This window comes from Macaca thibetana, chromosome 4, assembly GCF_024542745.1.
Source record: "Macaca thibetana thibetana isolate TM-01 chromosome 4, ASM2454274v1, whole genome shotgun sequence".
Lineage (NCBI taxonomy): Eukaryota > Metazoa > Chordata > Mammalia > Primates > Cercopithecidae > Macaca > Macaca thibetana.
This window is the reverse complement of record NC_065581.1, coordinates 43,779,733-43,800,523: the sequence shown is the minus strand read 5'-3', so window position 1 is coordinate 43,800,523 and position 20,791 is coordinate 43,779,733. Positions and strand designations below refer to the sequence as shown.

The 20,791-nt window shown below is 44.0% G+C and overlaps 2 protein-coding genes across 4 annotated transcripts in view; one reads left to right on the top strand and one right to left on the bottom strand.

Annotated features, from left to right (window-relative positions):
• The window catches only part of TBCC (tubulin folding cofactor C), a 227,166-nt gene that overhangs the window by 98,445 nt on the left and 107,930 nt on the right, over window positions 1-20,791 (top strand). The window lies entirely within an intron of this gene.
• BICRAL (BICRA like chromatin remodeling complex associated protein) overlaps window positions 1,274-20,791 on the bottom strand; it is an 89,849-nt gene continuing 70,331 nt past the window's right edge. For all 3 annotated transcript variants that reach the window (XM_050786908.1, XM_050786910.1, XM_050786909.1), the window contains 7 exons: window positions 17,147-17,252; window positions 15,277-15,377; window positions 12,776-12,837; window positions 11,348-11,493; window positions 9,182-9,276; window positions 6,903-7,005; window positions 1,274-5,162 (listed from right to left, as the gene is read on the bottom strand). In XM_050786908.1, coding sequence (XP_050642865.1) covers window positions 4,375-5,162; window positions 6,903-7,005; window positions 9,182-9,276; window positions 11,348-11,493; window positions 12,776-12,837; window positions 15,277-15,377; window positions 17,147-17,252 — 1,401 coding nt within the window. In that variant the 3' untranslated portion in view covers window positions 1,274-4,374. The remainder of the gene's footprint in view (window positions 5,163-6,902; window positions 7,006-9,181; window positions 9,277-11,347; window positions 11,494-12,775; window positions 12,838-15,276; window positions 15,378-17,146; window positions 17,253-20,791) is intronic.

The window sequence follows — 20,791 nt, the reverse complement described above, 5'->3', positions numbered from 1 at the left end:
CTGGCATTAGAGCCACCGCACCCGGCTGATCCTTCCTTTTAACTCTTCAATCCTGGGGCACTCCCATTGTAAATGGCCTGAAGAGGGACAAAAATGTCATTCTGGACACACATTTATCCTTAGCAAGAAGAGAAGCTTGACATCAGGGTGACACTGTACATGACATCAGTAGATAGATCCCTTCATATCATTCTGTTAGGTATTTGAGAATGACTTTCTTTGTTGCCTTTTAAAAATCTTTTTAGAGAATGACTTTCTATTTATGTACTGATTACTGCTGAATCTTCATTTCCTACTGCTGTTAGGGCACAGGGGAGAATCTAATTAAACCATAAATGAGTACAAGTGTAGATTCTAGGCCCTAAAGAACAATTTGTTCCCAGAAATACATTTCATCTCTAGAAGCTTCCCTAACAATTTGGGTGGAAAAACACTTGTGAGGGCAGGAATTCAAAAGGGCCTCATGGGGCTGATTTTACACATAAGGTTATAGAGTTATTTTATTTATTACTATTATTATTTTTGAGTCAGAGTCTCACTCTGTCACCCAGGCTAGAGTGCAGTGGTGCGATCTCGGCTCACTGCAAGTTCCGCCTCCCGGGTTCTCGCCATTCTCCTGCATCAGCCTCCCGAGTAGCTGGGACTACAGGCGCCCGCCACCACACCTGGCTAATTTTTTGTATTTTTAGTAGAGACCGGATTTCACCGTGTTAGCCAGGATGGTCTTGATCTCCTGACTTCGTGATCCACACGCCTCGGCCTCCCAAAGTGCTGGGATTACAGGCGTGAGCCACCGTGCCCAGCCAGAGTTATTTTTTAATACAAAATTTGGTCAAATATGTTGAATCCAAAGAGAAACATGTTAATTCTGGACTATGTCTTATGTGAAATCTTTTATCACTTAGCTTTCTCCTTGTCCTTGCAGAAACAAAATAAACACAACAACTGAAGAAAATCTCCTGCAGAGTGAGGCTCACTTACCTGACTTTTCACATGACCCCCACTTTTCCTTCCATAGCTAAGGATCTATGTGACAGGATAGGGATGGAGGCCAAAGGTGTACAGGACCAAACCTCCTCACTGACCAGCTTCATTAATTTGTAACTGTTTGGAAAGACCAAACAATTAAAATCCTATCCCTTCCCTAACTGGGGTAAATTGATTTTGGTAATGGTAAATCTATTAAAATAGAATTCCCATTGAACACTTACCCTTCTCCTCTGAGAAAAGCAGCCATTCCTATTTGCAAAATCAAGACAATCACAGTTGCACATTTTCCCAAATCTTTGGCTGTATTGCAATGGTTGTTTCATTTTGTAATCTCCAACTAAACATTTCCTAACCATGGATTAACAATATAGTTACTGACTGGTTTCTTTTAACAGTATTTATCCAACATAACAAAATAAACTGCAATTTGTTATACTTTTTTTTTTTTTACAAAACATTTTATAAATATTTTTACAAAATGTATACAAAGCAATTTCAAGTGAGACATACTATACAAATGAAGGTATTTAAGCAAATAAAGCCCACACCACACTGACAGCGAGTGACGCGTCCTCTTTAAGTCAAGTCAGTCTGTAAGGCCTCCCTAATCTAACAGAATCTACTAAATCCTTCAGAGCTAAAATATTTCTTTTTCGTAATTGCCAGATTAAAATTTTGCTTCATCTTTAGGAAGTACTTAAGGACACAGAAAATCAAATGCTTAATAACAAATTCACACTTTTCCACGACAACAACAGAAAAAAAAAAAAAGAAAAATGATTTTTGTGACTGAGTACAAATAGTTCTAAAACTTAACTTTGACTAATGAACCTGAAAAACTGAATGCTGGCCATCTGAGGCTGAGCTCTCCTACCCTGCACCAGAGGGGGCTCGACATGCGAGTTATGACCCATGTGCGTAGAACCTAATCACAGGAGTAAAATACATGTCATAATCTTCATTTGTCATTATCTAGAATCCTTCCTCTGTAAAAAGTAAACTTACATACAATGACACAAACATTTACAAGTTTCATTTTGGTAAATTAGGCTCTCCATTTGCTAGACAAGTGTTAGGGCTTAAAAACCCTTTAAAATGGTATATAGAAAAGCTAGGATTGGGACAGCAGGGCAGGATAGGGAAGAAAGAGAGGTGACAAATGTACATGAAGCTTATCTTGTCTCTTGAGAATTCCACTGATTTGCAGTAATTAATATAACTCACTAGCAGCCCACATGAAGGCTTCCAGGGATAAAGTCCCGCAATGAGAAGAATTTGATTAGGAGGGATCATCTTGCTAGGAATTAGGGGAGCATGAGCCCTAAGGGAAGAAAAGCCTATGAAATCATGGAGTTCAGGGCAGGGTGTTACCCCAGGGCTACCCAAACAGAAAGTACCAACTGGCAAAACCAACTTACCTAATATGTTACAATACAGGAAAAAGGGGAAATCTGCAACTTGGACATTGGCACAAATAAGGAAAAAATGGTAACCCTAAAATGGCCCAGATTTTCCAATTTGTATTGGCTAGGGCATGTGGCTGGGGTGAAGGTACGTTGCTATTATGAAGATTGGCCATCTCACAGGGTTTTTTGTGTGTAGTGGGACACAGGGGCACCGGGGGTATAGGTCTTCTGTTGCTGTGTTTTCTAATCAGAAGCCTTCCTTTCCATAACAGGCCAATCCGGAAAAGAAATGCCCAACATGATGACAATGGGGGTCATCCCCATGCTGGCGACAGCCAGAAGCAGATTCTAGCAACACACTAAAGTGAAGACCAGAGGCTGCACCTCCAGAGCCAGGGAGATAAACAGAATAAATGAGAGAGTATGCACACTAAGAAGGAGAGTGAGTGTGCACACACTGTAACAAAAATGACCTCTGGATCCGAGCAGCTCAGATACACGCACATGTGTGTATGTGTGGGAGAAGAGTGCATACAAATACTATCATGTAGCTTTCCCAATGAGAGGAGATAAGTGATGGTTACAATGACATTGAGAATAAAGGTAACAACAGAAATGGGATAACCTGGGGCAGGTATACGAGAAAGGAAAACGGAGAACACTCCCTGACAAGAAATAAAATAAATAAAGCAATAAGCCATGCTCACTAATATGAACACAGGCCAAACAGAAATCGTGACAGGGCATATCCTTTGGCTCTCAAATGGGAATCCCATGTCTCAGATCTTTCCTTTCAGTGGTGGGCTAGCTGGTTACCTTTGGTTTGTCTGTGTTTTGGTAATGAATTGCTGCCAGGGGTGACCACTGTTCTCAGACAAGAAGCATAAACAAGGCCAAAGTCTCCTTAAAGTTTAAACTGAAAAATTACAACATAATTTTCAAATGAAAGTGCTTTTGATGCTTGGTATTTGTTGTGGGAGAGGGTGCAAAGAGAGGTTAAATGAAACAAAATCCAGCAACAAACAAAAACGTACATCATATGTTGACTATATCCAATTATAAAATGCAAAACTTGTTTTTTCTCAATAGTTAACATATATATGCTTTTACATATATACATATTAATATTATAACCTTCATGGCTCTATCCCGGCCTCCCCTGTACACTGTGCCTCTTAACTGGTTTCCATTTTCCTTTATTTAGCCTGGTGAAATTATTTCAAATTTTGCTGCTGTAACTAAGAACAGAACATTCCCTAGATGAAATTCAACATGGATGTGCCTAAAAGCATGAGGTTTTGTCCCAGAAGCATCAGAAAAGCACTTGAACCATCAACAGGGAAGCACTGCAATGCCCTGCGTATGTGCTACTGGCTTTTCCACCAGGGCTCCGGTCCCTGGCAGCACAGCCAGCAATTTACTGCTCAAGGATGGCTGAGGGGGAAGAAGCATGTGGTCTTCCCCTCAACAACAACAAAACACACACACACACAAACCCAAAATAATAATAATAATAAAAATCCCCAAAACTAACTTTGGAGATGCAGTGGGATATTCTTTAAAAAGTAGCTTCTATCTGTCTCGTTTGATTTTAGTAAGTCTGTTCTTTTCAAATGACTTATGATTGTCAAAATTTTACCAAGGGCCAAGTATACTGTGGTCTCATTGAGTTATGGTGTTTTTAAAAAACAAAACAAATAAACAAAATGACTATAAGCACTTTCATAACACTTGAAATGAGTGGGGCCTATCAGACTGCTTTCTAACAAGGATTAATTTTACTAAAGGATCTCCCTGTAATCACGACAAGTATTGCTCTTAAACAAAGAACAGGATTGAGATTAGAAAGTATAACCTGTGATGAAAGATCAAGCAGGCTGGAGACAGGAGACCATTTCCATTTGCTTTTGCCAGGAAAGAATGTAACTGGTCCGGGGCCGGGGGGGTCTTGGGTGGGGTAAGGGGAGGACTGCTGCTATTAACACTCTAAGATACTATTTACAGCTGCTTCTAAAATGGAGTCAGTTTCTACAACACCTTCACTGTGGTCCGGGATGAACTTTTCCAGGCAGTTTTCCTGTGAAGCCATAGGAGAAAAGTTGGGGAAATCTAACTCAACAGAGCCGCTAACCGTGGGGTCACTCTGGGGCTGCCGTCCTGCCTTTTTGAGTTCCAAGATGTTCTTAAATGTGGTTTCCAAGCTCTTCGTCAGCTGGAGATCTGGCTGGGGCTCGCCTGACCCTTTCATGATGTCTGTGTGTAAAACTTCATTCTTTGGAGAATTCCTCAGACTTTTGTCCTGGAAGGAATTGTTACATGTCATCTCCAAGTGCGAATCTGCTAGGATGCTTGAGAGTTTGCTCTCAGTACCGTGATCTGATCTGGATGAGGTTTTCCGGTGCCCTTCAGGGCCGGGAGAGCACTCACTGGCCTTCAGAGGCTCTCTCCGGCTGGCCTTCTCTTCAGACGTGCTCTGGTACTGAACTAAGCCCACTTTGTCAAATTTCAGTGCTCTGCCAAGGCATTCTGTTTTTTTAGAAATGTTTCCTTCTGCAGAGACCACGATGTGATTAGGCACTAGATGAAACTGGTCATGATTCATGGATTCTGTCACACTGGTTTTGGCTCGGTCTCTGCCTTGGGCCTTGGCTGGCGGATGTGGAGAGCTGCTTGCTTTACTGCCATGCTGGTCACTCCGGCCAAACTGTGTCTCATGAGCAGCTTTATCAAGTTTGAAGGAACAACAGAAATCAGCCTGAAAACCCTCTGGAAATGGGAACAAAAAGATAATTAGTGAGTGATTGGGAGAGTACAGACTATACAGCAGACCTTCAGTGGGTCAGGTGCTGAGGGCAAAGCCAGCCCCACTCACAGAATCCATCTGCTTCACATACAGGAACATGCAGAAGCAGGACCCTGATCCTGAGAGGGCATCCTGTAAAGGCAGCCAAGGCTGTGGAGCCCCAGCTTCCAGATGGGGAGCTTAAACCTCTTGAAAAGGTAGATGCTTGATGACAAATTGGAAAATGTGATGGGCAAAAAGCCTCACTCAGTCCTGATCTCTAAGTATTATTTTATTTATTTTTTTTTTGAGATGGAGTCTTGCTCTGTTGCCCAGACTGGAGTGCAGTGGTACGATCTTGGCTCACCGCAACCTTTGCCTCCTGGGTTCAAACAATTCTCCTGCCTCAGCCTCCCGAGTAGCTGGGATTACAGGCACCCACCACCATGCGCAGCTAATTTTGGCTTTTTTTTTTTTTTTTGAGATGGAGTTTTGCTCTTATTGCCCAGGCTGGAGTGCAGTGGCGTGATCTCGGCTCACTGCAACCTCTGCCTCCTGGGTTCAAGTGATTCTCCTGCCTCAGCTTCCCGAGTAGCTGGGATTACAGGCGTCTTGCTACCACAACGGACTAATATTTTTTGTATTTTATTAGAGGCATGGTTTCACCATGTTGGTCAGGATGGTCTCGAACTCCTGACCTCAGGTGATCCACCTGCCTCGGCCTCCCAGAGTGCTAGGATTACAGGCGTGAGCCACCGCACCTGGCCTAATTTTGGTATTTTTAGTAAAGATGGGATTTCACCATGTTGGTCAGGCTGGTCTTGAACTCCTGACCTCAGGTGATCCGCCCGCCTTGGTCTCCCAAAGTGATAGGGTTATAGGTGTGAGCCACCGCACCTGGCCTCTAAGTATTATTTTAAATTAGTTTTCAGCTAATGACCTCCTTGAAACCTCCTGAAAACAGAAATTAGGTCCTGGTATCAGCCTGGTTTCCTCCTTAGAGCAGAAGGGCCTGGAATGGGGCTTTGCAGGGAAGGGGGATAGACACCAGGAAACAGAAAACCTATCTGTCTTACATACTTTCCGGGTGAAGACAGCTACTTGTCTTTGGGTGAAAGCACTTCAATCCCTTTAGACACATAGGAGAAACCTGGCATCACTTTGCCAAGACCACAAAATGAATAGCCAACACTCATCCAAAATGATATGGAAGGACAATGGGTATGCAGGAGCTGCATCTGTGAGTGAGCACTGAACTGCACCAGGCTTGAGGAGCCAGAGGATGGCAAAAGAAATGTCCGTGAGGATTTAGAACATTGAGGGTCCAGATGGAGGTAGGCAGACTGCTGTTATGCAAGAGTGGAAAAAGTGTTAACGCTGGAAATCATCGAAGTGAAATAGAGCTTTGATGACATCTACAAAACAACAAAGAGTATGTATAGTGTGAACATGAATTTGTTCACCAAATTCTAAAATGTGAGTTTTAGGGAATGTAGACTTGAAATCTGAAAAGATTATTCCATCCAACAAACATTGGCTGTGCAGGCCAAAGAGGAGAAGGAAGTAGCTGGGATTACAGGTGTGAGCCACCGTGCCCAGCTCTCCCCAGAATTCACGTTCTACCTTCAAGTTTCTTACTCAAAGTTCACACAGACTCCCAAAGGCCCCATGGTCCCTGAACCATGGCAGGAGCTGTCCGCTACTTTCACTGCAATGTTTCTTACCAGGGTCTACAAGCGCCAGGCGCTTGTCTCGGGATAGGGAAGCTCTTTCCTCCTGGTTGAACATCCTATCGATCATCACCATCTCAGCAGAGGGATTGATTCGCTGAAAGAGAGAGAGGCCAGTCATTTCATAGATCAGTTTAAAAAAATTGTTGTTTTTGGAAAAAATAACTTACACATTGGTACAAAATTCAAAAGATGCTACAGGGCATGTGAAAAGTGAGCCTCCCTTCTTTGCCTCTTCCTGGTGTGCACCCACTACCACCCAGTGCCTCTCCCTGGAGGCAGCTGCCTGCCTAGTAGTTTTCAGTACTCTTCTGGAGATATTTCTGACACACATAAGAATATATATGTACTATATATATGTGCGTGTGTATATATATAAAGAAATATGCTTCTTTATTTTTGTACCCAAATAGTAGCAACTATATATACTGTTCTGTATTTTTTTCTCCTCTATTTAATAATATATCTTAGAAATCTTTTCGAACCCTTGACTGCAGGTGATCCATCCGCCTTGGCCTCCTAAAGTGCTGGGATTACAGGCATAAGCCACCGCACCTGGCTGAGAACAATTATTACAGACTTTGGCGGCATTATTTTATTTTATTTATTTATTTTTAGACAGTTTCGCTCTGTCACCCAGCCTGGAGTGCAGTGGTGCAATCTCGGCTCTCTGCAACCTCCACCTCCCAGGTTCGACCGATTCTCCTGTCCCAGCCTCTGCAGTAGGTGGCATTACAGGCATGCGCCACCACGCCTGGCTAATTTTTGTATTTTTACTAGAGACAGGGTTTTGCCACGTTGGCCAGGCTGGTCTCGAACTCCTGACCTCAGGTGATCCAGCCACCTCAGCCTCCCAAAGTGCTGGGATTATAGGCGTGAGCCACTGTGCCTGGTCTGGTGGCATAGTTTTAAGTAAATATATTTACTTAAATATATATATATATTTATTTATTTAAGTAAATACAGACACACAGATACACATTTACTCTATGTTGTATATGTGTATAATATAGCTCAACCAATCTCCCAAGGTACATTTTCAAAGTTGATATCAAATTGAAAATGAGTTATAAGAGACCATGATAGGCTAAAGCCTATTTGATTTTAGAACTGCTTCTCAAATCTCAGATTTGGTCTTTCTATCATTTCCTGAGGTATCTTATTCTTACTCCTTTCTCTATTTAACTGGCACTTCAGATGAATTGCAGTTTCTATCTGGGATGATGAAAATGTTCTGCAATTAGATAATGGTGATGACTATGTGACCTTGTAAATGTACTAAAAACCATCAAGTTGTACACTTCATTTATTTATTTATTCATTTTTGAGATGAGTCTCACTGTCACCAGGCTGGAGTGCAGTGGTGCAATCTCGACTCACTGCAACTCTGAACACTGAAATGTTTGTCTTTTCAGTAGTGACGGGTTTCACCATGTTGGCCAGGCTGGTCTCCAACTCCTGACCTCAGGTGATCCATTATTTATTATTATTATTATTATTATTATTTTGAGACAGAGTTTCACTCTTGTTGCCCAGACTGGAGCGCAATGGCATGATCGTGGCTCACCACAATCTCTGCCTTCCGGATTCAAGTGATTCTTCCACCTCAGCTTCCTGAGTAGCTGGGATTACAGGCATGCGCCACCACGCCTGGCTCTTTTTGTATTTTTAGTAGAGATGAGGTTTCTCCATGTTGGTCAGGCTGGTCTTGAACTCCCAACCTTAGGTGATCCACCCGCCTTGGCCTCCCAAAGTGCTGGGATTACAGGCATGAACCACCGTGCCTGGCCTAAGTTGTACACTTTAAATGTAAATTTTATGGTATGTCAATGATCTCTCAATTAAAAACAAAACTAATTTTGACATTTGTCACCAGCTTATCTGTTCAGATGTGTCTCCAGTCCTTTCCCCACATCTCTGGGTTGGTGAAAGGCGGTAGATGGCATCAGAGTGTGGACCAGGGGTCAGATGATCCTGGCCTGTATCCAAGCTCTGCTAATGACTGCAAACTTCTTAGCCATCTGTACTCGAGCAAGTTACTTAACCAAAGCCCTGGTTTCCTTATCTGTTAAACAAGAGAATAGTACTGACCCACCAAGTAAAGTACAGCAAATGTTCACTGCTGTTTTTGTAGTAGCAGCTAAGTGTAAGTTTTTCTACAGTGTGAACTATCTGTGTCTTTTACATTATGTTCTATAATCCCTTGAACTTTTTATCTCTGATTTAGTGGCTGGTGACCTGTAAAAAACAAATATCAGTAGCATGACTTTTACCATGGCATCTTCTAGGAGCAGGCATCTGTATTTGTTAAGCATAGCTTGGGTCCTTTTTAGGAGCTGAGTGGCAACTGTTTCAAATTCATTGTCCACTTTAAAAAAAGAGAGACAAAGAAATAGTAAGAGACTGTAAATCACTGACTAGGTCTTCTGTTTCTTAAGACTGAAATTCATTGCTCTTCCATTATTCAAACATGGCTTATCTGGGGCAATTTTCTCTTCTTAGATGAGCTGTTCCCTGGCTAAGCATCATCCTTCTACACTGCTTTGCCTCACTGTCCACTGATCATGGAAACTCATTTTATTACTAGCTTTTTTAACTTTAGGAAACCAAAAACATAATTACTTTGATATCACCTATAAAATAAAACCATATAACAGACTCGCAATAAATATCAATGAGTAGAGAATGATCTACTAGTTTAGATGACCTAAGCCTAATGGTATGAAAAACTAAAATAGCTGAAACAATGAAGTCCAACTGTCTGGACTAGGCAAACCTAAACTGTTGTGGTCATGTGGCTCTATTCTCTGTCTGTTGGTCTCCAAAGATTTGAACACCTTCTAATTCATTCTTCTTCTCAGTCTTCACACCCCTGTGGGTTTTTTTTTTGAAGGAGTCTTGCTCTGTTGCTCAGGCTGGAGTGCAATGGCGCAATCTTGGCTCACTGCAACCTTCGCCTCCCGGGTTCAGGTGATTCTCCTGCCTCAGCCTCCCGATAGCTGGGATTACATGCACGTGCCACCATGTCTGGCTAATTTTGTATTTTTAATAGAGACAGGGTTTCTCCATGTTGGTCAGGCTGGTCTAGAACTCCTGACCTCAAGTGATCCACCCACCTCAGCCTCCCAAAGTGCTGGGATTACAGGTGTGAGACACCGCGGCCGGCATTTTCTTTTTTTTGAGACAGAGTATTGCTCTGTTACCCAGGTTGGAGTGCAGTGGTGCGATCTCCACTCACTGCAACCTCTGCCTTCCAGGTTCAAATGATTCTTCTGCCTCAGCCTCCCAAGTAGCTGGGACTGAAGGCGTGTGCCACTACGCCCAGCTAATTTTTATATTTTTAGTAGAGACAGGGTTTCACCATGTTGGCCAGGCTGGTCTTGAACTCCTGACCTCAGGTATCGGCCTGCCTCGGCCTCCCAAAGTGCTGGGATTACAGATGTGAGCCACCATGCTCAGCCCTTATCTCTCACATTTTTGTCAGTTTCTTGATATGTGGCTAATGCTCTGGACTCATTTTGGAACCTCAGGGAATGCTTTTGGGAACTCAAGTGTCTAATTCATAAAACTACTAGAAACAGTTTGGCCAGGCACGGTGGCTCATGCCTGTAATCCCAGCACTTCCGGAGGCCGAGGTGGGCCGATCACCTGAGGTCAGGAGTTCAAGACCAGCCTGGCCAACATGGTGAAACTCCATCTCTACTAAAAAATACAAAACTTAGCCAGCTGTGATGATGGGTGCCTATAATCTCAGCCACTTGGGAGGCTGAGGCAGGGAGAATCGCTTGAACCTGGGAGGCAGAGGTTGCAGTGAGTTGATGTGCCACTGCACTCCAACCTGGATGACAGAGCGAGACTCCACCTCAAAAAAAAAAAAAAAAAAAAAAAAAAAACCTTCAGGGTATGCATACTGCCTAAAGGCAAGGACTATGCGAAACCACTGTGTAGAGTGTCTAGTGCAAAGCCATCCCATCTGGAGCCAGCAGTCCATACAAAGCTTGGATTTACTGCCCCTAATTTGTCAATAAAATACTCTGACATTAGGGTAGCCGCCTAACAATTTTTTTTTTTTTAAAGAGACAGTGTCTCCCTATGTTGCCCAGGCAGGAGTGCAATGGCTATTTACAGGTGTGATCATAGCACACTATAGTCTCAAACTCCTGGGCTCAGGTGATCTTCTTGCTTTAGCCTTCTGAGTAGCTGGGACTACAGGTGTGTGCCCCTATACTTGGCTTCCCTTCAAAAAATATTGAGAAGTGTAAGTCACGACCTTAAACAGGGACTGGGAAACTGAGTAAATAGGGAACAAGTTTGGTCTGTGATTAACAACAATCACCTGCCTACCATCTGGGGGTGACATAGCTCTTGCTCTTCTGGGGGGTGTCCATGGGAGGGTTTCCCGGTATCAGAGTAGTGCCTTAGGGTTCCAGCCTGCTTACCTTTTCTCAAGTCTTCTTCAGTGGGCATGGAGCCCTGGCACACGTGGTAGGAGAGCAGTCTCTGCACCGCATCACTTAGTGATCGGAAGTGGCTTTTGTCCGGTGTCACAGTGTGGGCTTGGTCCCTCTGCAACTGCTGGAGAATGCTTTACAAGGGAAATGGCCAATGTCAACGTAGAGTCATGTTAGGAAATTAAATCTAGTCATATTTATTTGTACACAAATAAAATAAGATATATAGGAATAGTACGGCAGTTTTTTCTTCAGTTTTATATTTTTTATACCACAGTGCGTTTATAGCTTAGTTTAACTAGCTCCACAGAGGACTCAGACTATGACTCTGACCTCGAAAGCACAGGTTCCCACCAATCATTTATGTGTTGGCATCCCCATAAACCTTGGCAGTGCCCGACCAGTGACCAACTAAACTCATGCTAACATTTCTGTTCTAAACATGGGAGTTTAACAAACCATGCTTTTCCTCAGAGATTCTTTGTCTCTGAAAAGACAAAGAACTATTATCCTTAAGAAGAGCTAACAGTAGGCTGAAACTACATTCAATATATTTGAAATGTGTATACTACATTTCAATATATTTGTAAGTCCTAATGAAAATAAAGTATAGGCCAGGCGCGGTGGCTCACACCTGTAATCCTAGCACTTTGGGAGGCTGAGGTAGGTGGAGCACCTGAGGTCAGGAGTTCAAGACCAGCCTGGCCAATATGGTGAAACTCTGTCTCTACAAAAATACAAAAATTAGCCAGGCATGATGGCGGGTGCCTATAATCCCAGCTACTCTGGAGGCTGAGGCAGGAGAATCACTTGAGCCCAGGAGGTGGAGGCTGTAGTGAGCCGAGATCATGCCACTGCACTCCAGCCTGGGTGACAGAGCAAGAATCTGTCTCAAAAAAAAAAAAAAAAAAAAAAAAGAAAGAAAAGAAAAGAAAAGAAAGTATAGAAAAAGATTTTCAAAGTGTGTGTATATATATATATATATATTTTTTTTTTTTTTTTTTTTTGAGACAGGGTCTTGCTGTGTCGCCCAGGCTGGAGTACAGTGGCACAATCTCCAATTCACTGCAACTTCCACCTCAGGACTCAAGTTATCCTCCCACCTCAGCCTCCCAAGTAGCTGGGACTATAGGCCCGTACCACCACGCCTAGCTAATTTTTGTATTTTTTGTAGAGACAGGGTCTCGCCATGTTGCCCGGGCTGGTCTCAAACTGCTGGGTGCAAGCGATCCTCCTGCCTTAGACTCCCAAAGTGCTGAGATTACAGGAGTGAGCCACCATGCCCTACCTCAAAGTACATTTTTAAAAAGGCTAATATGCTCATTATTATAACCTGATTTCTATAGTATATTTATTGAAGGCTAGGGACCCAAAGAAATGTTCAAAATTGATTTGTTATTTCCAAAAGTAACTCACAAAGCTCCTTTAGTTAGCTGTTTTGCAGCAGGCCTTTTTTGTCCTCCTGAATGACTATCCACCTAAAGACAAAACATACCTCTTATTATTCCTTTTATAGGAAAAAGAATACAGTTATACACAAAGTTCACTACATTTCACATATTTTCAACTACCTATCAAGAACATAGTCTAAGACTATAGAATGTGCCCTGCTGGAAAAAAAAAAAAAAAAAAACCAGTACACAGAGTCCATGAAGCAAAGTTATACTGTGTTAAGATTGCAGAAAGCTGCATAATCAGTTCCCGAGGACTTAGTTTGCACTTTAAAGCCTGAATCTCTAACTCCTCTCTAAATGCATCATCATCATCATCATCATCATCATCATCATCATCATCATTTTTTTCACAGCGTCCTGCTCTGTCATCCAGGCTAGAGTGTGGTGGTATAATCTCAGCTCACTGCAACCTCTGCTTCCCAGGCTCAAGTGATCCTCCCACCTCAGCCTCCCAAGTAGCTGGGAGTACAGGTATGCACCACCATGCCTGTTAATTTTTTGGTATTTTTTGTAGAGACAGAGTTTTGCCATATTTCCCAGGCTTGTCTTGAACTCCTGGGCTCAAGTCATCACGCCTGCTCACAGGTGTGAGCCACTGCACCGACCCATGGTTATAGTTTTGAAATTCCACAGACATCTGAAAAGTCAGTAGATACTATCTAATCCATCTTCTCAGTGGTAAGTACGGGGTGCACACACTTTTAAGCTCCTGTTATATATAGTCCAGGTGTGTGATCTAATGAGGCATTTTTTACATCACGTTAAGGAAACAAATATGCCTTATCTCAGAACCTTAGAACTGAACAGATCCTTCACGGTGTATTCCAGGCAGTCCCACACTGTAGCAAGGTTCATTCAACTACTAATTGGTAGGTCTGATGGAGAAGAAACTGTCTTAGTAAGCTGAAAACAAGAAATGTTTCCTTCCTTTTTAGACTACTAATTTGAAATCTTTTAGGTTTAAAAGCCAAAGTTGAAGTTATCAAATGTGCCCTGAAAATATGTACATCTATCATGTATCAAAAAACAAACCAAACAAAAAAAACTAGGCCAGGCGTGGTTGCTTAAGCCTGTAATTCTTAATTCTAGCACTTTGGGAGGCTGAGGTGGGAGAATCGCTTGAGCCCAGGAGTTTGAGACCAGCCTGGCCAACATGGCAAAACCTTTTCTCTACAAAAAATATAAAAATATTAGCCAGGCGTGGTGGTGCATGCCTGTAGTCCCAGCTACTCAGGAGGCGGAGGTAGGAGGATCACACGAGCCCAGGTGATCGAGGCTTCAGTGAGCTGTGATCACACCACTGCACTCCAGTCTGGGTGACAGGGCGAGACCCCACCTCAAAACAAAACAAAATAAAACAAAACAGAAAAACTAAAAAAAAAAAAAACCCAACTGGACTAGGCAGGGCACAGTGGCTCACACCTATAATCCCAAGTACTTTGGGAGGCCAAGGCAGGTGGATGGCTTGGGCCCAGGAGTTCAAGACAGGTGTGAGCAACATGGCAAAATCCTGTCTCTACAAAAAACACAAAAAAGTAGCTGGGTATTGTCCTAGCTACCCAGAAGACTGAGGCAGGAGGATCACCTGAGCCTGGGAGGTCAAGGCTGCAGTGAGCTGTGATCGCACCAGTGCGTGTCAGCCTGGGTGACAGGTGAGACCCTGTCTCAAACGAAAACCAAAAAGTTGGACTTTAAAAAGTGTCAAAGTTGTGCCGGGCGCGGTGGCTCAAGCCTGTAATCCCAGCACTTTGGGAGGCCGAGACGGGCGGATCATGAGGTCAGGAGATCGAGACCATCCTGGCTAACACGGTGAAACCCCGTCTCTACTAAAAAAATACAAAAAACTAGCCGGGCGAGGTGGTGGGCGCCTGTAGTCCCAGCTACTCGGGAGGCTGAGGCAGAAGAATGGCGGGAACCCGGGAGGCGGAGCTTGCAGTGAGCTGAGATTCGGCCACTGCACTCCAGCCTGCGCGACAGAGCGAGACTCCGTCTCAAAAAAAAAAAAAAAAAAAAAAGTGTCAAAGTTGGGTCAAAAGACTGTAGGGATGGCCTAATTCCTATACGCCTGGTTACTACTACAGGAAAAAAAAAAAAAATCCCTCAGCATAACTAAGAAGAACAGATCCACTTTGATACAATGGTGAACGATATTGCCCAGTAATAAATGACATTTTTTGAGTGCCTAGTACGTACTAGCTGCTGGTATATTACTAATTCATGAGGAAATGATGGATTAATGAAGCACTGTAAACATGTCAGAAATAGAATAGACATTCATCTCCGAAACAGAAACATAAGGCCCAGCCCACCAGGAAGCTCTTCAACGACCACCCTGTTGTGGGCACACAGGGGACTGGGTGGGCTGTGCACACAAAGCTAGCCAGCAACCACAAAGATGACACGACTACATTTCCATTCAATTATGCCAAACATTAGGAAGAGGCTATGCCAATAGTTTTCTACCTGCACAGCTGGATGGCCAGGAGATGATCCAACTACTTTTTCCTGCTGTGGTTGTGCGGTTCCTAAGGACGCAGATATAACTTTGCTTCCAGAATCCTGCCCTATTAGAATTAATACATAAGACAGTGTTCAAAAGAAATAGTAAATTGGGTCCATCATATAACCCTAGAGCCCAAGGGGTACAGACTGTTGAGCATTCTGCAACAGGTTTCTTTATCATGGCTGCTTGCTGTGAAGAAGGAGGGCAGGGTAGTGCATTTACTTACAAGCTCTAAAGGAAGAGGTTATTAAAGCCTATTTAAGTAATAAATAAGTAAAGAGTAATAAATAGAAGCTCTAAATGCTATAGTTTCAAATTAGTTATAGTCTGAAACACAGGCCTCAAGCCAGTATCTGTCAGCACTACAGAATCCCAAAATACAATTTAAGGAAAGGGAGGCCCAAAGAGCCAATGAGGCAATTGACTGGGAATATTCAAGCTTTTTCTCTTTCTTTTTTTTTTTTTTTTTTTTTTAAAGTACTAATCGGATGTTCAAAGTCTTAGAACTGCAGATGTTCAAAACCTTAAGAAAACAGAAGACACAGTCCATAATATTTTCAGTCTGGGTGGAGAATTCCAAACATGTATATAGAGAGCAACATGGGGATAATTACAAAGTCACAAGTACTATAAAACACCTTTTTTTTTTTTTTTGAGACAAGATCTCGTTCTGTCGCCCAGGCTGGAGTGCAGTGGCACGATCACAGCTCACTGCAGCCTCGACCTCCCAGGCTCAGATGATCCTCCTGCCTCAGCCTCCTGGGTAGCTAGGACAATGCCCAGCTAGTAGAGATGGGGTTTCACCATGTTGGCCAGGCTGGTCTTGAATTCCTGACCTCATGATCTGCCTGCCTCGGCCTCCCAAAGTGCTGGGATTACGGGTGTGAGCCACTGTGCCTGGCCTGAATTCATTATTTCTAAGAAGCATTTTTTTTTTCCCCACATAATTTAATGTGTCATAATTTAGAGATAAGTGCTTTTTTTTTCTTTTTGGTAGTATGAAAAATGACAGTACATCTTACCATTGATGCTATCTTAGTGGGGTTTTTTTTTTTTTTTTGAGACGGAGTCTGGCTCTGTTGCCCAGGCTGGAGTGCAGTGGTGCGATCTCGGCTCACTGCAAGCTCCACCTACCGGGTTCACGCCATTCTCCTGCCTCAGCCTTCTGAGTAGCTGGGACTACAGGCGCCTGCCACCACGCCCGGCTAATTTTGTTTTGTATTTTTTAGTAGAGACAGGGTTTCACTGTGTTAGCCAGGATGGCCTCGATCTCCTGACCTCGTGATCCGCCCGCCTCGGCCTCCCAAAGTGCTGGGATTACAGGCGTGAGCCACTGCGCCCGGCGGATTTTTTTTTTTTTTTTTTTGAGATGGAGTTTCGCTCTGTCACCCAGGCTGGAGTGCAGTGGTGCGATCTTGGCTCACTGTAAGCTCTGCCTCCTGGGTTCAAGCGATTCTCCTGCCTCAGCCTCCTGAGTAGCTGGGATTACGGGTGTGTGCCACCATGCCTGGCTAAATTTTGTGTTTTTAGTAGAGATGGGGTTTCACCATGTTGGTCAGGCTGGTCTTGAACTCCTGATCTCAGGTGATCCACTCTCCTTGGCCTCCCAAAGTGCTGGGATTACAGGCATGAGACATGGTGCTTGGCCTGATGCTATCTTAGAGTTGATGCAACACAGTATATTATTTGGGCAGAAAGGATACAGAAAGAAAGGAATAATCAGAGTGGAGGCGAGATTAAGCCAGAAAGCTTTCATGCAGAATGAGGGAGAAGAGTGAGAAGAGCATCCGTGGGTGTTGGGAGGACGGACAAACTGAGGAAGCTCCTGACCTGGCAGTGCGGTGCTCAAGAGCCCAGGGATCTGTGCTTGCCTCAGGCCGTCTGTGGTCTTGGGAGCAGAAATGGGGGAAGTCTGATTCAGACATTTTTTCTGAGCCTGTGAAACATGACCAAGATGAAAACATTAATTTCATTTCTAAAGCTTTAACAGATTATTTTAAATATCAACCAAGCCTCTTCATGCCTCCCTGGTACTTTCAGGTTAGATTATAAACAAAACAAAAATTTAAAAATTGTATTTTCTTATCCCATCAGGGGAATTGCAAAGTACGTCCTTTAACAATCTGCAGGCACACTGAATTTTCCTGATGCCATTCAGTAGGGATGCTGACTTGACACCAGGTTATTTTCTTGCTTCCGGGACTGCTATGTTTGTGGTGCTCAGACAAAAAGGCTGCAGGTGGGAATTTCTACCCCTGGTAATCTTTTTTTTTTTTTTTGAGACGGAGTCTTTGCTCTGTCGCCCAGGCTGGAGTGCAGTGGCGCCAACGCGGCTCACTACAAGCTCCGCCTCCTGGGTTTACGCCATTCTCCTGCCTCAGCCTCCCAAGTAGCTGGGACTACAGGCGCCTGCCACCTCGCCTGGCTGGTGTTTTGTACTTTTAGTAGAGACGGGGTTTCACCGTGTCAGCCAGGATGGTTTCGATCTCCTGACCTTGTGATCCGCCCGTCTCGGCCTCCCAAAGTGCTGGGATTACAGGCGTGAGCCACTGCGCCTGGCCTACCCCCGGTAATCTTATATCCCGCCTGCTAGGATTATGATCCTGACTATCAGCTCCTATGTGGGATCTGCACAGACTCCAAGCACCTGGTCAGGGACCAAGGGCCAACCCCCAATTTTTTGTCACCACTCATTGTTTTGCTGTGTAGATGATGTAAAGTACATTTCCTCACTACCATCTGGTATGTCTCTAGTTTGTGTTGTGTCAACATTAGGTAGCATGCAACTGAGAAATGAAAATCAATTTAATATTAGCCTGAGCAAAATATAATTAGAAAAATTAATCCAATGTTTAAATTGTTGTGTGCTTCTTTTCTATAAATCGGGAAGATGAAATGGATAATGTTTAAGAATTAAGTTCCTTTTAGCTCTTAAAAAAGAAAAACTATTATGTTATCTCTATAACATATTGTTTTTTTTTTTTTTTTTTTTTTTTTGCCATAGGGTCTCACCATGTTACCAAGGCTGGTCTCAAACTCCTGGGCTCAAGTGATCATTCCACCCAAGCCTCCCAAGTAGCTGGGATTGTAGGCATGCACCACCGTGCCCAGCCTCTATAATACATTTTAAGTAGAAAGATAAAGGGCTTTTATTTGTTTATTTATTTTGAGATGGAGTCTCACTCTGTCACCCAGGCTGGAGTGCAGTGGCATGATCTCGACTCACTGCAACCTCCGTCTCCTAGGTTCAAGCGATTCTCCTGCCTCAGCCTCCTGAGTAGCTGGGATTACAGGTGCGTGCCACCATGTCTGGCTAATTTTTCCAATTTTAGTAGAGATGGAGTTTCACCATAGTGGCTAGGCTGGTCTCCTGACCTCAAGTGATCCGTTCACCCTGGCTTCCCAAAGTGCTGGGATTATAGGTGTGAGCCACCACGCCCAGCCAATAAAGGGCTTTTAAATTACCCTCATTTTTTTTTTTTTTTCTTTTTAAGAGGGAATCTTATTCTGTCGCCAGGCTGTAGTGCAGTGGTGCGATCTCGGCTCACTGCAACCTCCGCCTCCCGAGTTCAAGTGATTCTCCCGCCTCAGCCTCCTGAGTAGTGCGCCACCACACCTGGCTATTTTTTGTATTTTTAGTAGTAGTTTTAGAAACGGGGTTTAGTAGTATTTTTAGAAATGGGGTTTCACCATGTTGGTCAGGATGGTCTCGAACTCCTGACCTTGTTATCCGCCTGCCTCACCCTCCCAAAGTGCTGGGATTACAGACATGAGCCACCATACCCTGCCTACCTTCAGTTTTTAATCCTCTGTGCCATTACTACTTCAAAGTGCAGTAACTTTTCAGAGTTTTTTTTCTTCAGTTTTCTTTTTTTTTTTTTTTGAGATGGAGTCTCGCTCTGTTGCCCAGGCTGGAGTGCAGTGGCCGGATCTCTGCTCACTGCAAGCTCCACCTCCTGGGTTTACGCCATTCTCCTGCCTCAGCCTCCCGAGTAGCTGGGACTACAGGTGCCCGCCACCTCGCCCGGCTAGTTTTTTGTATTTTTTTAGTAGAGACAGGGTTTCACCGTGTTAGCCAGGATGGTCTCGATCTCCTGACCTCGTGATCCGCCCATCTCGGCCTCCCAAAGTGCTGGGATTACAGGCTTGAGCCACTGTGCCTGGCTTTTTAAAAAATTATTTTTATTTTTTAAAAGATGGAGTCTTGCTCTGTTACCCAGGCTAGACTGCAGTGGCGCAATCTCGGCTCACTGCAACCTCCACTACCCAGGTTCAAGTGATTCTCCTGCCTCAGTCTCCCGGGTGGCTGGGATTACAGGCGCCCACCACCACACCCGGCTAATTTTTGTACTTTTAGTAGAGACGGGGTTTCACTGTGTTGGCCAAGCTGGTCTCCAAGTCCTGACCTGAGGTGATCTGCCCACCTCAGTCTCCCAAAGTGTTGGGATTACAGGCGTGAGCCACTGCACCTGCCCTCTTCAGTTTTATATTATTTATACTATCAGTGGATTTAGAGTTTAGTCTAACCATCTGCACAGTCACAGACTTAACCATCACAGACTTAACTATGACCTTGGCCTTAGCAAAATGTTCCCACCAACCATTCACATGTAAGTGCTCACACAGACCTTGGCAATGCCTGACCAACTGACAAACTAAGCTTATTTATTTATTTATTTATTTATTGAGACAGGGTCTCACTCTGTGCCACCTAGGCTGGAGTGCACTGGTGCGATCTTGGCTCACTGCAACCTCTGCCTCCCAGGTTCAAGCGATTCTCTTGCTTCAGCCTCCCGAATAGCTGGGACTACAGGTCTGACCATGCCTGGCTAATTTTTGTATTTTTTGGTAGAGACAAGACTTAACCATGTTGCCCAGGCTGGTCCTGAACTCCTGACCTCAAGTGATCCACCTGCCTTGGCCTCCCAAAGTGCTGGGAATATAGGCGTGAGCCACTGCATCCAGCCCGACAAACTAATGTTAACATTTCTGTTCTAGGCCAGGCACAGTGGCTCACGCCTGTAATCCCAGCACTTTGGTAGGCTGAGGTGGGCAGATCACAAGGTCAGGAGATCGAGACCATCCTGGCTCACATGGTGAAACCCCGTCTCTACTAAAAATACAAAAAATTAGCCGGGCGCGGTCGCGGGTGCCTGTAGTCCCAGCTACTTGGGAGGCTGAGGCAGGAGAATGGCGTGAACCCAGGAGGCGGAGCTTGCAGTGAGCCGAGATGGTGCCACTGCACTCCAGCCTGGGCAACAGAGCAAGATTCTGTCTCAAAAAAAAAAAAAAAAAGATTCTGTTCTAAACAATTAATTATTTGTTTCTCTTTTGTAATATAAAAATGAAAAGGAGGCCAGATGTGGTGACTCATGCCTGTAATCCTGACACTTTAGGAGGCTGAGGTGGGAGGATCACTTGAGCCCAGGAAATTGAGATCAGTCTGGGCAACATAGGGAGACCTCATCTCTACAA